This window comes from Gymnodraco acuticeps, unplaced genomic scaffold (assembly GCF_902827175.1).
Source record: "Gymnodraco acuticeps unplaced genomic scaffold, fGymAcu1.1, whole genome shotgun sequence".
Lineage (NCBI taxonomy): Eukaryota > Metazoa > Chordata > Actinopteri > Perciformes > Bathydraconidae > Gymnodraco > Gymnodraco acuticeps.
In genome coordinates, this window is record NW_022990584.1 from 30,717 (window position 1) to 47,824 (window position 17,108).

Consider the following 17,108-nt stretch of genomic DNA (forward strand, 5'->3'; position numbering starts at 1 on the left):
TCCCCGTCATTCTTAAAGTACCGATACTAATGAAACGGAGGAATCGTACCTTTCAAGTATCGGTACACCGTGCAACACTAGTGTCTTATATAGCTTTGTGTGCATGTAAATGGTCTGCAAAGGCTAAAATGTTGTAAAATGAGTTTCTCTCCCACAAAACATCAAGAAAATAAAAGTTAAACTACTATCTAACTCAAAACAATGGAACTGGATCAGAATATTTTGAACACCCAAAAAAGCAACCTGGGAATAAGTAACAACTTAAAGTGGACCTATCATGCTATATTTGAAACATATATTGTAGGGCCATACCTAAAAACTTCACAAACAGATCATGCATTTTAGCCATGCCTCATTTCGCTCTTTTCCAGCCCTGTTTTTGAAAGGGCTGATTCTGCGTTTGTGGCAGACTACAGCGCCACTTACAGGCCTGGCATATGTACTACAGCGTCTCCAGCGCTTTCGAGCGGTCTCTCATTCCCCTGATAGGTGGAGAGTTGCCCATATAGGCGGAGCACCCCTTTTCTGACGTCAGAAAAATTCAAATAATAATCAGATCTGTTGCAGCCCCGTTTTTAGAGATTTGGGTACGGAGGAAAAGAGAGAGGGTTGTGTTTTCTGACACTTGGTGAGTTCCCTGACACACCGGGGACACATATTCATGTATGAAAGACGTACAAACGTGCATTTTGCATGATAGGTCCCCTTTAAGTAAAAATAAGTTAAAAATAAATAAATCAGGAAGTATGTAAGTGTGTGTGTGTTTATATGTCTGGGAGGGAGGGTGTGGTATGTTTTATTTTATTTCTGTTTGTCTGAGTTATTGTTATTATTTTTAGCTTACATATTTATTCTGTATTTTGTAAGTAATTGCTTTTGTCTAATTTTTTCTTTTTCTTATGTACTTCTAGTAATTTTATTTAAAAAAGAAAACATTTTGTGCTTTTGGTTGTACATGTTGTAAATTAATCAATACAAATGTGATCACAAAAAAAAGGAAGTATATACATAGTTTGAAAACATGTTTTACATTTGTAGCAGTAATCAATATATTGCTAAGTGTAAAGAAAACAATATAAAGGTGATCAGTACCGCTGCAGAATGTCCGGAGAGAGGTTGGCCGTGTTGTACAGAGTGACGTAGTGAGTGGGGAGTCCACAGCCTTGGCGGATGCTATGTGCCATCAGATAGAAATCCACCCTGAATAAAACAAATACAAAAACGTTACTGTTAGAGACGTGAAAAAGCTGACAGCAAATACTTTTCGATGGTGTCATCATGAGGGCTGCCACCAATTAGGAGGCGTGTGGCGCAGTGGCCTAGTGCGTTGGTGTTCGGATCAGGGGAGCACAGGTTCAAACCCCACTGCAGTCAGCATGTCGTTGTGTCCTTGGGCAAGACACTTCACCCCAAAAATGCTCCTGCGGGGATTGTTCACAGTATTGAGTATGTGAGTCGCTTTGGATAAAAGCGTCTAACACAGGGGTGTCAAACTCAAGGTCCGGGGGCCAAATCGACTTCATTTTATGTGGCCCGCAAGAGCTATGAAATAATTAAATACGTTTATTATACGGTTACATGCCGCTTTACAGGAGCACATTGTCCATAAACTACATGTCCCACAATGCATCTAGTTTTGTGACATGCACACTGAAGAGACTTGCAATTATTTGCCCCAGACTTCTGCTTTCAGACGTAGTTAATTATGAAGTTATTACCCTTTCCGATAAGAATCCAATGCAGAGGCAATCATGTCATATAAAACATTATTTTATATATATTATATATGTATATTTTTATATAGTCTTAAAGTTACAACCGGCCCTTTGAGTGCAACCATAGTGCTAATGTGGCCCACGATGAAATTGAGTTTGCCACCCCTGGTCTAACAAGTAATATGTAATTAGTCGACTTAAGTATTTGTCGCCTAATTTTTCCCTTCATAACAAAACACGGAGCTTAATTATCCCAAAACAGCAGCAGTGAGTCCGGCTTTGCATCAACATATATAGATCTATAATATATAATCATTCTGACATCAGAAAAGGATCAATTTAAGCTTTCATTTCATGATGAAGGCGAAGTGTGCGGAGGGATTTCTACCTGTGTAGTAGTTATTGGGTCGTTATATTCAGATATGAATTAGAGAAAATGCTCCGTGTGTATGGAGCTATTTCAGGGTAGAAACTGAAAAAATAATTGTTTTGAATCTGAAAATGAAAAATCTGCAACGGAAAAAAATACGGATTCAAAATCAAAATATGTATAAAAGTGAAATCTGAAAATAAATATTTTATTCTAAAAAAGTGCTGAACTGAATCACAATAATATTCAACCTGAACAATTATTTCAAATACTTATTTTTATTTTGAATACATCATTGTATTTTTCAAAGTTCAGGATAAAAACTTGAACTTTCAAATAAATTATATTTTTTTGAAAGATCAAAACTTACGACCCTGAAATAGCTCCATACGTGTGTGTCCTCGCTGCTTGTTCACACACACATTAAGAATTCTTACCGAAGCTTCTGCTGTTTGCTTTTAGAAATAATTAATCCTATGTTCTATGAAATGTTGTCGAGGTTTTTCTGTTTGTGCATTTTTTAATTGTAAAAAACAACAATAATAAACCAAAGAATTTAACGGCTCAACGGGTCACAGGTTGACCAAGGTTGATTACTGACACAATACCATGCACTTTTAAATGACTAATGCACTTTTAAATGACTAATGCACTTTTTTGAGGCAGGTGGCGCTTGTAACAAGGACACATTCAGGGCTGGACAATATATAATGATATTACATCTATACTGTGATAAACTACTACATATCGTAACGTCACAAGTGTCGCTTCCTGGTTTTTAAAGCTGCATAACATGAAAGAGAATCCATTTTCTGAACTTACTTGTTTGTCTTTAACCATTTAGTCTATAATCCACATATTAGATATTATTTGAACCATAAATTGTGTAAATACTTTGTTAAAAGCACCAAAAGTCCACTGTCTAATATCGATGACAGGGCATTTCATCGGGTATATTGTGATGTTTGCCCTATTCCTATAACCTACGGCTGGATGAAAACAAAAAAACCAACGGTGTGTCAAGAAACCCACACATTGATATTTGAAAGATTACTGTGTTCGCACATCTGGAGTTTTGCTGCACACATCCTATAAAACACTGACCAGTCTTTCTGAGTGAGGGTGTGATCCAGGATGGTTCCAGGTGGAGGTGTGGCCACGTTGTTTCCAGAAAAGGCGTAGAGGGTGGTGTTGATGCGCTTCTGCACCACAATGAACACCAGCTTGGGCTCGTAGTGGGGGAAAGTCTCAAAGCATTTGATCAGCTGTGGGATCTCGTACTGCTCCACCATCTTCATCTGACCGTCCGACACGCCATCACGATACACCACGATCTTCTCCGGCAGGTTGTGGTTCACCTGTACAAAACAACATGGTGTGTGTGTGTCAGAATCAGAGAATCAGAATACCTTTATTCGTCCCATAGAGGGGACATTTACATTTGTTACAGCAGAAAAGAGCAAAGCGGTGTGGGTGATTGAATACAAAAATCCCATTGCAATAGAGTGGTGCAGTGAAGACGTATTTTTGTAATCTGACCCTGAAGGCAGCATCTCCCTGGTTCCCTCCACAAAAAGCAATTGGGATTTCTCCATGTGATTTTGAGTTATTGCAGGAAAGATATTTTCAATGTGTATGATACTTAACACGTTTCTTTCAGCAGGATAATCTCCACATATTAACAACACTTTATGATTTCTGAAGTAAAAAGCTAATGTTGGGCTATAAAGGAACTACAGCACAGTCACATGAATTTACGTCACCATCGCTAAGCTAAAAGGCGGCTAATGTTGGGCTGTAAAGGAACTACAGCACAGTCACATGACTTTACGTCACCATCGCTAAGCTAAAGGCGGCTAATGTTGGGCTGTAAAAGAACTACAGCACGGTCACATGACTTCACATCACCACCGCTAAGCTAAAGGCGGCTAATGTTGGGCTATAAAGGAACTACAGCACGGTCACATGACTTCACATCACCACCGCTAAGCTAAAGGAGGCTAATGTTGGGCTATAAAGGAACTACAGCACGGTCACATGACTTCACGTCACCACTGCTAAGCTAAAGGAGGCTAATGTTGGGCTATAAAGGAACTACTGCACGGTCACATGACTTCACGTCACCACTGCTAAGCTAAAGGAGGGTAATGTTGGGCTATAAAGGAACTACTGCACGGTCACATGACTTCACGTCACCACCGCTAAGCTAAAGGCGGCTAATGTTGGGCTATAAAGGAACTACTGCACGGTCACATGACTTCACGTCACCACTGCTAAGCTAAAGGAGGCTAATGTTGGGCTATAAAGGAACTACTGCACGGTCACATGACTTCACGTCACCACTGCTAAGCTAAAGGAGGGTAATGTTGGGCTATAAAGGAACCTACTGCACGGTCACATGACTTCACGTCACCACCGCTAAGCTAAAGGCGGCTAATGTTGGGCTATAAAGGAACTACTGCACGGTCACATGACTTCACGTCACCACTGCTAAGCTAAAGGAGGCTAATGTTGGGCTATAAAGGAACTACTGCACGGTCACATGACTTCACGTCACCACTGCTAAGCTAAAGGAGGGTAATGTTGGGCTATAAAGGAACTACTGCACGGTCACATGACTTCACATCACCACCGCTAAGCTAAAGGCGGCTAATGTTGGGCTATAAAGGAACTACTGCACGGTCACATGACTTCACGTCACCACCGCTAAGCTAAAGGCAGCTAATGTTGGGCTATAAAGGGAACTACAGCACGGTCACATGACTTCACGTCACCACCGCTAAGCTAAAGGCGGCTAATGTGGGGCTATAAAGGGAACTACAGCACGGTCACATGACTTCACGTCACCATCGCTAAGCTAAAGGCGGCTAATGTCGGGCTGTAAAGGAACTACAGCACGGTCACATGACTTCACGTCTCCACCGCTAAGCTAAAGGTGGCTAATGTTGGGCTATAAAGGAACTACAGCACGGTCACATGACTTTACGTCACCATCGCTAAGCTAAAGGTGGCTAATGTTGGGCTATAAAGGAACTACTGCACGGTCACATGACTTCACGTCTCCACCGCTAAGCTAAAGGCGGCTAATGTTGGGCTGTAAAGGAACTACTGCACGGTCACATGACTTCACGTCTCCACCGCTAAGCTAAAGGCGGCTAATGTGGGGCTATAAAGGGAACTACAGCACGGTCACATGACTTCACGTCACCACCGCTAAGCTAAAGGCGGCTAATGTGGGGCTATAAAGGGAACTACAGCACGGGTCACATGACTTCACGTCACCACCGCTAAGCTAAAGGCGGCTAATGTTGGGCTATAAAGGAACTACAGCACGGTCACATGACTTTACGTCACCATCGCTAAGCTAAAGGCGGCTAATGTTGGGCTGTAAAGGAACTACAGCACGGTCACATGACTTCACCACCGCTAAGCTAAAGGAGGCTAATGTTGGGCTATAAAGGAACTACTGCACGGTCACATGACTTCACGTCTCCACCGCTAAGCTAAAGGTGGCTAATGTTGGGCTATAAAGGAACTACTGCACGGTCACATGACTTCACGTCTCCACCGCTAAGCTAAAGGCGGCTAATGTTGGGCTATAAAGGAACTACAGCACGGTCACATGACTTCACGTCACCACTGCTAAGCTAAAGGAGGCTAATGTTGGGCTATAAAGGAACTACTGCACGGTCACATGACTTCACGTCACCACTGCTAAGCTAAAGGAGGCTAATGTTGGGCTATAAAGGAACTACTGCACGGTCACATGACTTCACGTCACCACCGCTAAGCTAAAGGCGGCTAATGTTGGGCTATAAAGGAACTACTGCACGGTCACATGACTTCACGTCACCACCGCTAAGCTAAAGGCAGCTAATGTTGGGCTATAAAGGGAACTACAGCACGGTCACATGACTTCACGTCACCACCGCTAAGCTAAAGGCGGCTAATGTGGGGCTATAAAGGGAACTACAGCACGGTCACATGACTTCACGTCACCATCGCTAAGCTAAAGGCGGCTAATGTCGGGCTGTAAAGGAACTACAGCACGGTCACATGACTTCACGTCACCATCGCTAAGCTAAAGGTGGCTAATGTTGGGCTATAAAGGAACTACTGCACGGTCACATGACTTCACGTCTCCACCGCTAAGCTAAAGGCGGCTAATGTTGGGCTGTAAAGGAACTACTGCACGGTCACATGACTTCACGTCTCCACCGCTAAGCTAAAGGCGGCTAATGTGGGGCTATAAAGGGAACTACAGCACGGTCACATGACTTCACCATGTCTCCACCGCTAAGCTAAAGGTGGCTAATGTTGCGTCTCATTTATACACAGTGGGGTATTTACTGACGTAGAATACAAATCTCTTTAGCTTGTGTTAACCATAGACCTTATTAATTCAGACTAACAACTAAAACACATTCAGAAAGCCATTGAGACAAGGGGACAGGAAGTGATAAAACGCTGACTTGTATCTGGGTCATAAGACTATAAAGTCTGTGTGCTTTTTTGTTTTAATGGAGAATTCACATCAGAGATTCAAGTTATTGTTTCTTTAAAAGGCCCTTGCTTTATTTAGTTAACACATGCCACTCCTGACCCCCAGTGGATATTTGTTTTACGACACTAGAGAAGGAAAACAGAGAAGAAGAAGATTATCTGTGTGGTTCAGAAGGGAGATTGAATAACAAATGTTTTATGTAATGTGTGCTTGCAATACTTACTTCATAGTACTTCCGTAGTGCAGCCAGTAAGCAAACTCTGAAGCCATATATCAGTTCTTCAGTGGGAGACTGGAAAGTGACTCTGGAGTACCAGCGGGTCAAAGAGCTGGGAAATAAGCAGCAAAATCACAAAATGTTTATAATATCATTTAAATCACTAATATGCAGATATTATATGTATGTTGTAAAATACTTTTTGCATACTTTAAAAGCGGTGAGTCTTATTATGTGTGGCAAAAAACGCAAAATAAACTCTTGATATTGTGCGACACAATCAATATTAATAAATAACAACTGAGAAAAAAACCACCTTACCTGTTCAGACTTGCGACAAAGCCCATGACTGATTGATGAGATTTGCTGGTGTCATGGTGGACGTCAACACCCACCACCATCAAGTGTTTCTATAAAAGTGAAATAAAGGTTAATTATTTCCCCATTTACGGCTCACTATTTAACCAGCTCCATGCCCCCGGTACCGGATACAAGATATCAGCTAGCAAGCTGAGATCCCACAGATTCTAGAAGTGAGGGGGGCCAGCTATATGGCAAATCCACCCAAATGACCCCAGAAGTGTTTTTTTTCTTCTTCTAAACCTCTAAAAAGGTCAAATGTCACTTGTTTTTGCATCAATCTTGATACAGGGTACTTATATGTTATAGTTTAGATTCTTAAAGCTTTTAGTCTACTATCCCATCTTTCTGTATTGATTCTGACTCTTCTACATCCAACTCACAGGTTTATCATTGCTTTGAGAAAAAAGATGATTAATTCACCCTTTTAGAAGATATGGTCATTTGTTCTGGGAATGTCATTTTCAAGCCTGAGACCTGGGAAACAGGCTCGGGGCTTAAAATGATAAACAACATCTCCGGAATGCAGTTCCAATGTTACTCAAGGTTCCTTCTCTTCTCTAGAGATCATTTACGGGACATTTTAGTAATGATCTAACGGGTATCAGATCCTAGGACGCCCCACTAAGTTCCTCTGATTGAAAATGTGTGCAGTCTAAGGCTATAACTCATCTAAGCCAGGGGTTCCCAACCTTTTTTCCCAAGGGCCCCCCCAAATGACTCCTATTGGAAGTTGCGCCCCCCCCCCTACCGCAACAGCAGTAATTCAAGTTTAAAAGTCTCAAATGCTACAACTACTGTCACAAACTGGATGTATTTTGTTAAAGGAGATGAAAGCGTAATTAAGGAGGACTATTGGAGTGACTTTGATGGTTATTGGACTCGGGATTAATTCATTTGGATTCCCGCTGAATGAAGAAATTAAAGGACGGCGCAAGTGGAAACAATTCACAAAGGGATTAAACTGTTTAAAACACATGTTCAAAGTAAGCCGGATTTTGCCGATGTGTTTATGTGGATTCAAAAGTCGTAAATAATCTACAAAATGGAAGAGACCGATCTGATCGGAGCAACTGACAAATAATCCAACTGAAACCGGCATGGTTTGGACACTTTACGGGCAGAAGAAACATTTCTATCAAAGAAAGAATTATACATTTCTGTCTTTTTATGCCTTTAATACTAACTTGAATTTTTATTCAAATTAATGAATCAATAATTTTTTATTGTAATGTAGAGACAAGGCTTTTAGTGGCAATCATGTATTGCGTTACAATTATATGTATACATTTTCTAAAAAAAAGAAAGAAAAAAAAAAAAGTAAATATGATATTTGGCCTCAAATCATCTGAGGCCTGGCGCCCCCCCTGCGATCTTTGGCGCCCCCCCTGCGATCTTTGGCGCCCTCCTGCGATCTTTGGCGCCCCCCAGGTTGGGAACCACTGATCTAAGCAATGTATCTTATGGCGCGTTTCCACTGCAGGGCCTCGTACGGTATAGTTAGGCCTTTGTCGGCCAGGCTCACTTTATGCTGCGTTTTCATTACAGTTTAGTAGAGGGGGCAGTAACTATGGTAACGCAGTGTAGGCGGAGCCGTGACGTCATCTTTAATGCGAACCACAGAAAACCAACATCAGCCGTTAGCTGTTAACCCTCAGAGCTCCTAGTATCTGTTCAGAAACTAGACAAAAGTTAAACAAGTACAAACCACAGACTGCCTGTGTCATGGCGAATACAGTCGCTGGTTTATTTATGTCTGTAGGCCGTTGTTGTGAGTGTGGACGGTCGGAGCATATACTGCGTTAGCTTAGCCGATCTCCATTCAGAAAACACGCATTTTAAAAGGGTTTTCGCCTGCCGTCTGTCTGCAGACTTGTCAAAGCATTAATTCATGGTTTTTACTAACCGGTATCAGTATGTTGTTACTTCGGCATCATTTTGAAACATGTATTACAATTTAATCACGGTCAAATATGTTCATTTTGTTGTAGTCCCCTTGCCAGCGATTCTCTCACTAGTTTAGCATACTCAGCTTGGTTATTGGCCCGGAAAGAACCACGATTTTGGAGAGCCAGAAAACTGTGAAACAGTACCCGTTAGCCAGAACTACGCCAAGTGGAAACGCAACAAAAAACGGGCCGGGTTTGGCACGACACGCTTAAACCGTGCTACGCGCTGTAGTGGAAATGCGCCATTACATGCTTAGCAATTAAATGTACATATAAATAGAGTATTAGTACAAATGTAACATTAATCAACCCCTTAAAAATAGCTGGTAATAATGCAATGTTATGTGATGTCATCAAACCTGCATGTGCTCCCATGTGACCTGAACTGTTTAAATGTTTCCGCGACATGACCAATGGCAGCCCTAAAAGCATTCTGCACCCTGAACATCACCTAGCTTTTTTACATGGCAACATAAGCTCTGATGGATTGCCTAGTAGTTAATTTTCTGACACAAAGCACTGTGTGATAAACAAGTTTAATGTACAACATTTTAAAAACACTCTGTTACAAGTAGAAGTCCTGCATTCATAATCTTACTTTAGTAAAAGTATGGGTATTGAATAAAGGCCTATGTGAAACTCCTATATCTAATTACTGATGCATTAATGTGTTCATCACAGCTGGAAAATATGTATTTAAATATACTAGGGATGTAACGATATATGGAATATCGCGGTAAATAAATGTCTCAATACCGCGTGAGACCTTTATTTAACCATTAAGATCATCGATCTCTTTTTCAAGTGAGACCTGTCCAACATGGCAGCAAGTAGGTTACAACATGAACATAAAACAACAGATAACACAAAAGGACCTCGTATTTACAGGGCTACATGTACACACCTAGAGACATTGACAAGTACCAACAGTATATTTATATCTCTGTCAATAAGCCTCACCTTCTTGGCAACAACGGTATTGTTGTTGAAGTGGTGGAGAGACAATGCACAGATTACTGCTGTCACCCATGGCCAAAGCATATCTCTCTGTCCCAGCAACATCAGTACCAAGCAAGAGAGTTGTTTCCACAGCAGGGGATTTTGCAAACGCCCAAACATCCCAGCTTCTACCTGGAAATGTGGACATGCTCATATTCCTAGAAGATAACCTTGATGATGCTGAGTGAGTGAGTTAGAGTTGAGTTACTTGAAAAACTAAAGTGAAGCTTGATTTATTCTATTGCAGGGTCTGATTATTATATTGTTGACACTTTAAAATACTACTATCTACTAAAATGCTGTTCAAATCAGATTTATTATTTAATAAAGAAAAAAAATTCAACATTTCTTTCCCTTTATTTTTCAATATCGCGATAAATATCGTACCGTGGACTTTTTAAATCGCGATATTATCATACCGTGAGTTTTTGGTATCGTTACATCCCTACTATATACAGCTGATGGATATCTTAACCTATCATGATATCCCAATGTTTATTTAAAAATTGTTATTTTGTATTAGCTAATAATCTAAATCTGTAAGTAATTTAAGCTGTTTTGTATTTAGTGGAGTAAACAGCACAACATTGGCTTCCAAAACATAGTGGAGATTGAGACTTTATCTAAGTACAGTATTTGATAGGGATGTAACGATACCAAAAACTCACGGTACGATAATATCGCGATAACAAGTCCACGGTACGGTATTTATCGCGATATTGAATAATAATTTTTTTTTTTTTTAAAATCTATTTTTTTTTCAATAAGAATTTTTTTTAACTCGGAAAATGTTTCTTTATTAAATAATAAATCTGATTTGTACAGCATTTTAGTAGGCTAGCAGTATTTTAAAGTGTCAAAAACAAAGTGACAGTAACAGACTGGAACAAGAAAACCAGTGTTTTTGTACCTATAGTACTACCAAACAAAGTAGGCATTTTCTTTGTGCCACTGCATCTCACAAATAAACATTTAATAATCAGACCCTGCAATAAAATAAATCAAGTTTCACTTTAGTTTTTCAAGTAACTCAAACTCACTAGTCACTCACTCAGCATCATCAGACAGGTTTTTAGGAATATGAGAATATCCACATTTCCAGGTATTTATAAGCTGGGATGTTTGGGCATTTACAAAATCCCCTGCTCTGGAAAACTCTCTCTCGCTTGGTACTGATGTTGCCGGGACAGCAGTGGTCGCGTTAACCGAATATTTTATTTAACAATGACGGAAAAATCTGAAAGCAGTCTGTCGCAGCGAGGCTCTGGTGTTATGCCGTGGTATGCATGCCCTCCAAAAGGAAATGATATAGTTTGCAAACCGTACTTTGCCGTACAGATCAACACATGTCTGGGAGGTTTTGCTTTACGCTGTGCGTGCTCCCACGAGGTGCATGCACACACGGCATAACACCGCCCCCCCCCCCCCGTTGACAGTTCACGAGCGTGCTCTCTTGTGAACTGTTCAGACTCGACGGGTAATAAGGGATTATGACGGATATTTTACAATCCTGTCTGTCAAAATGACGGACAGCGAAAAAGTCTAACGCCACCTCAGAGATATGCTTTGGCCATGGGTGACAGCAGTGGGTCAAACTGTGCATTGTCTCTCCACCACTTCAACAACAATACCGTTGTTGCCAAGAAGGTGAGGCTTATTGACAGGGATATAAATATACTGTTGGTACTTGTCAATGTCTCTAGGTGTGTACATGTAGCCCTGTTTGTGTTATCTGTTGTTTTATGTTCATGTTGTAACCTACTTGCTGCCATGTTGGACAGGTCTCTCTTGAAAAAGAGATCGATGATCTCAATGGGACCATCTGGTTAAATAAAGTTTTAAAAAAATAAAATCGCTTTATTTATTTATTTTACCGCGATATTTGGTATATCGTTACATCCCTAGTATTTGAGTACATTTACTTTGTTACTTTTCACCACATTATTGGTCAGGACAATCACAATTACGATGTTTTCCCCAAACTATTGAGCCCAACTAGATAAGGTGTTCTCTTCCAGATTCTCTTCATAGATATTTTAAGCATAAATACACAAACTCACCAGAGGGACATTGACCGTCCACAGCTCTCCTCCCAACTTGCTGTTCATCTGCAGGAGAATCTTTTGGGCCACACTCTTCAACTTCTGCGGCTGGGAAATCGTCCGGATATTGATGGCCTACGATAAAAAAAGAATTAAAATAAAGACTTAAAAACGTAAAAGAGAACAACATTTTAGACGTTTCATCTTTTTCTAATCTAGACCAGCTTTGCAGAACCACTTGGAACGTGGAAACACACCTGAGATGGGATGGGGCTTCTGACACAGCAGAGCTTCTTGATGGCGCTGTACAGATCGTCTCTGTTTCCCACCATGATGCACACCACCAGCTGCATGTTGGGCTGGACACAAGAAACGAAAATTCAATCACAGCAAGAGCCATTCAATGAACTGGATTTCTCTTACATTAGTTTATTTATATGTATTTATGCAGAGGTAAGGTAAGACAGGTATTTCTATTTCAAAACGCTGGCAATACTCCCATTTGAAACAAGCATCCTTAATGTCTGAAATACTTATTCTAGCGACACAATTAATCAAACAATTGCAATATGAAAACACCAAACAGGTCATTGCAGCATTACCCATAATCCCCTCTGTTTCAGCCCCTGTTTCCAAAGTGCTGATTCTCTGTCTGTTACTTTAGATGAAAATAAGGAGCCCCTCCCCACGCCCCTCTGAGAGAGATCTGGTTACAAAGAACTCAATGGGGCTCTAGAGGAGATTCAGGTGATAAGGGGGGGGGGGGGGGGGGTTACCTTGGTTGCTGATTGGCTAATGGTTACACAAGACAACACAGATCGCTATGACATCATAAAGTGGGCCAAAATCTGATCAGCTCATTTTCAGACAGGTTTTTTATAGAAATGGATCAAAAAGAGAGAGAATCTCTTTCCACAGAGGGGACACATGTTGATGAAGAAGAGACATGAAGAAAAGGAGACACATGTTGATGAAGAAGAGACATGAAGAAGAGGGGACACATGTTGATGAAGAAGAGACATGAAGAAGAGGGGACACATGTTGATGTAGAAGGAGACAGGAAGAAAAGGGGACACATGTTGATGAAGAGGAGACATGAAGAAGAGGGGACACATTTTATGAAGAAGAGACATGAAGAAGAGGGGACACATGTTGATGTAAAGAACATGAAGAAGAGGGGACACATGTTGATGTAGAAGAGACATGAAGAAGAGGGGACACATGTTGATGAAGAAGAGACATGAAGAAGAGGGGACACATGTTGATGTAGAAAGAGACATGAAGAGGGGACACATGTTGATGTAGAAGAGACATGAAGAAGAGGGGACACATGTTGATGTAAAGAGACATGAAGAAGAGGGGACACATGTTGATGTAGAAGAGACATGAAGAAGAGGGGACACATGTTGATGTAGAGAGACATGAAGAAGAGGGGACACATGTTGATGTAGAAGAGACATGAAGAAGAGGGGACACATGTTGATGTAGAAGAGACATGAAGAAGAGGGGACACATGTTGATGTAGAAAGACATGAAGAAGAGGGGACACATGTTGATGTAGAAGAGACATGAAAAGGGGACACATGTTGATGAAGAAGAGACGAAGAAGAGGGGACACATGTTGATGTAGAAGAGACATGAAGAAGAGGGGACACATGTTGATGTAGAAGAGACATGAAGAAGAGGGGACACATGTTGATGTAGAAGAGACATGAAGAGAGGGGACACATGTTGATGTAGAAGAGACATGAAGAAGAGGGGACACATGTTGATGTAGAAGAGACATGAAGAAGAGGGGACACATGTTGATGTAGAAGAGACATGAAGAAGAGGGGACACATGTTGATGTAGAAGAAGACATGAAGAAGAGGTGACACATGTTGATGTAGAAGAGACATGAAGAAGAGGGGACACATGTTGATGTAGAAGAGACATGAAGAAGAGGGGACACATGTTGATGTAGAAGAGACATGAAGAAGAGGGGGACACATGTTGATTGTAGGAAGAGACATGAAGAAGAGGGGGACACATGTTGATGTAGAAGAGACATGAAGAAGAGGGGACACATGTTGATGTATAGAAGAGACATGAGGAAGAGGGGACACATGTTGATGTAGAAGAGACATGAAGAAGAGGGACACATGTTGATGTAGAAGAGACATGAAAGAGAGGGGACACATGTTGATGTAGAAGAGACATGAAGAAGAGGGGGACACATGTTGATGTTGAAGAGACATGAAGAAGAGGGGACACATGTTGATGTAGAAGAGACATGAAGAAAGGGGACACATGTTGATGTAGAAGAGACATGAGGAAGAGGGGACACATGTTGATGTAGAAGAGACATGAAGAAGAGGGGACACATGTTGATGTAGAAGAGACATGAGGAAGAGGGGACACATGTTGATGTAGAAGAGACATGAAGAAGAGGGGACACATGTTGATGTAGAAGAGACATGAAGAAGAGGGGACACATGTTGATGTAGAAGAGACATGAGGAAGAGGGGACACATGTTGATGTAGAAGAGACATGAGGAAGAGGAGACACATGTTGATGTAGAAGAGACATGAAGAAGAGGGGACACATGTTGATGTAGAAGAGACATGAAGAGAGGGGACACATGTTGATGTAGAAGAGACATGAAGAAGAGGGGACACATGTTGATGTAGAAGAGACATGAAGAAGAGGGGACACATGTTGATGTAGAAGAGTACATGAAGACGAGGGGACACATGGTTGATGTAGAAGAGACATGAGGAAGAGGAGACACATGTTGATGTAGAAGAGACATGAAGCAGAGGGGACACATGTTGATTAGAAGAGACATGTAGAAGAGGGACACATGTGATGTAGAAGAGACATGAAGAGGGGACACATGTTGATGTAGAAGAGACATGAGGAAGAGGGGACACATGTTGATGTAGAAGAGACATGAAGAAGCGGGGACACATGTTGATGTAGAAGAGACATGAAGAAGAGGGGGGACACATGTTGATGTAGAAGAGACATGAGAAGAGGGGACACATGTTGATGTAGAAGAGACATGAAGAGAGGGGACACATGTTGATGTAGAAGAGACAGAGAAGAGGGGACACATGTTGATGTAGAAGAGAATGAAGAAGAGGGGACACATGTTGATGTAGAAGAGACATGAAGAAGAGGGGACACATGTTGATGGTAGAAGAGGACATGAGAGGAAGAGGGGACACATGTTGATGTAGAAGAGACATGAAGAAGAGGGGACACATGTTGATTGTAGAAGAGACATGAAGAAGAGGGGACACATGTTGATGAAGAAGAGACATGAAGAAGGGGACACATGTTGATGTAAGAAGAGACATGAAGAAGAGGGGACACATGTGATGTAGAAGAGACCATGAGAAGAAGAGGGGACACATGTTGATGTAGAAGAGGACATTGAAGGAAGAGGGGACACATGTTGATGTAGAAGAAGAGACATGAAGAAAGAGGGTACAACATGTTGATGTAGAAGCGGATAGAGATATGAAGAAGAGGGGACACATGTTGATGTAGAAGAGACATGAAGAAGAGAAGAGGGACACATGTTGATGTAGAAGAGACATGAGAAGAGGGGACACATGTTGATGTAGAAGAGACATGGAAAAGGGGACACATGTTGATGTAGAAGAGACATGAAGAAGAGGGGACACATGTTGATGTAAAGAGACATGAAGAAGAGGGGCCATGTTGATGTAGAAGACATGAAGAAGAGGGGACACATGTTGATGTAGGAGAGACATGAAGAAGAGGGGACACATGTTGATGAAGAAGAGACATGAAGAAGAGGGGACACATGTTGATGAAGAAGAGACATGAAGAAGAGGGGACACATGTTGATATAGAAGAGACATGAAGAAGAAGAGACATGAAGAAGAGGGGACACATGTTGATGTAGAAGAGACATGAAGAAGAGGGGACACATGTTGATGTAGAAGAGATATGAAGAAGAGGGGACACATGTTGATGTAGAAGAGACATGGAGAAGAGGGGACACATGTTGATGTAAAGACATGAAGAAGAGGGGACACATGTTGATGTAGAAGAGACATGAAGAAAGAGGGGACACATGTTGATGTAGAAGAGACATGAAGAAGAGGGGACACATGTTGATGTAGAGGACATGAAGAAGAGGGGACACATGTTGATGTAGAAGACATGAGAAGAGGGGACACATGTTGATGTAAGAGAATGAAGAAGAGGGGACACATGTTTGATGTAGAAGAGACATGAAGAAGAGGGGACACATGGTTGATGTAGAAGAGACATAGAAGATAGGAGGGGACACATGTTGATGTAGAAGAGACATGAAGAAGAGGGGACACATGTTGATGTAGAAGAGGACATGAAGAAGAGGGGACACATGTTGATGTAGAAGAGACATGAAGAAGAGGGGACACATGTTGAGGTAGAAGAGACATGAAGAAGAGGGGACACATGTTGATGAAGAAGAGACATGAAGAAGAGGGGACACATGTTGATGTAGAAGAGACATGAAGAAGAGGGGACACATGTTGATGTAGAAGAGACATGAAGAAGAGGGGACACATGTTGATGTAGAGAGACATGAAGAAGAGGGGACACATGTTGATGTAGAAGAGACATGAAGAAGAGGGGACACATGTTGATGTAGATAGAGGAGACATGAAGAAGAGGGGAACACATGTTGATGTAGAAGAGACATTGAGAAGAGGGGACACATGTTGATTGTAGAAGAAGACATGAAGAAGAGGGGACACATGTTGATGTAGAAGAGACATGAAGAGAGGGGACACATGTTGATGTAGAAGAGACATGAAGAAGAGGGGACACATGTTGATGTAGAAGAGACATGAAGAAGAGGGGACACATGTTGATGTAGAAGAGACATGAAGAAGAGGGGACACATGTTGATGTAGAAGAGACATGAAGAAGAGGGGACACATGTTGATGT

At 41.4% G+C, this 17,108-nt stretch overlaps 1 protein-coding gene across 2 annotated transcripts in view; it reads right to left on the reverse strand.

Annotated features, from left to right (window-relative positions):
* The window catches only part of piwil2 (piwi-like RNA-mediated gene silencing 2), a 60,893-nt gene that overhangs the window by 4,922 nt on the left and 38,863 nt on the right, over positions 1-17,108 (reverse strand). For both annotated transcript variants that reach the window (XM_034228393.1, XM_034228394.1), the window contains exons 18-23: positions 12,414-12,515; positions 12,175-12,291; positions 7,128-7,216; positions 6,813-6,918; positions 3,190-3,443; positions 1,093-1,200 (exon numbers count right to left, since the gene is read on the reverse strand). In XM_034228393.1, the coding sequence (XP_034084284.1) occupies positions 1,093-1,200; positions 3,190-3,443; positions 6,813-6,918; positions 7,128-7,216; positions 12,175-12,291; positions 12,414-12,515 (776 nt within the window). The remainder of the gene's footprint in view (positions 1-1,092; positions 1,201-3,189; positions 3,444-6,812; positions 6,919-7,127; positions 7,217-12,174; positions 12,292-12,413; positions 12,516-17,108) is intronic.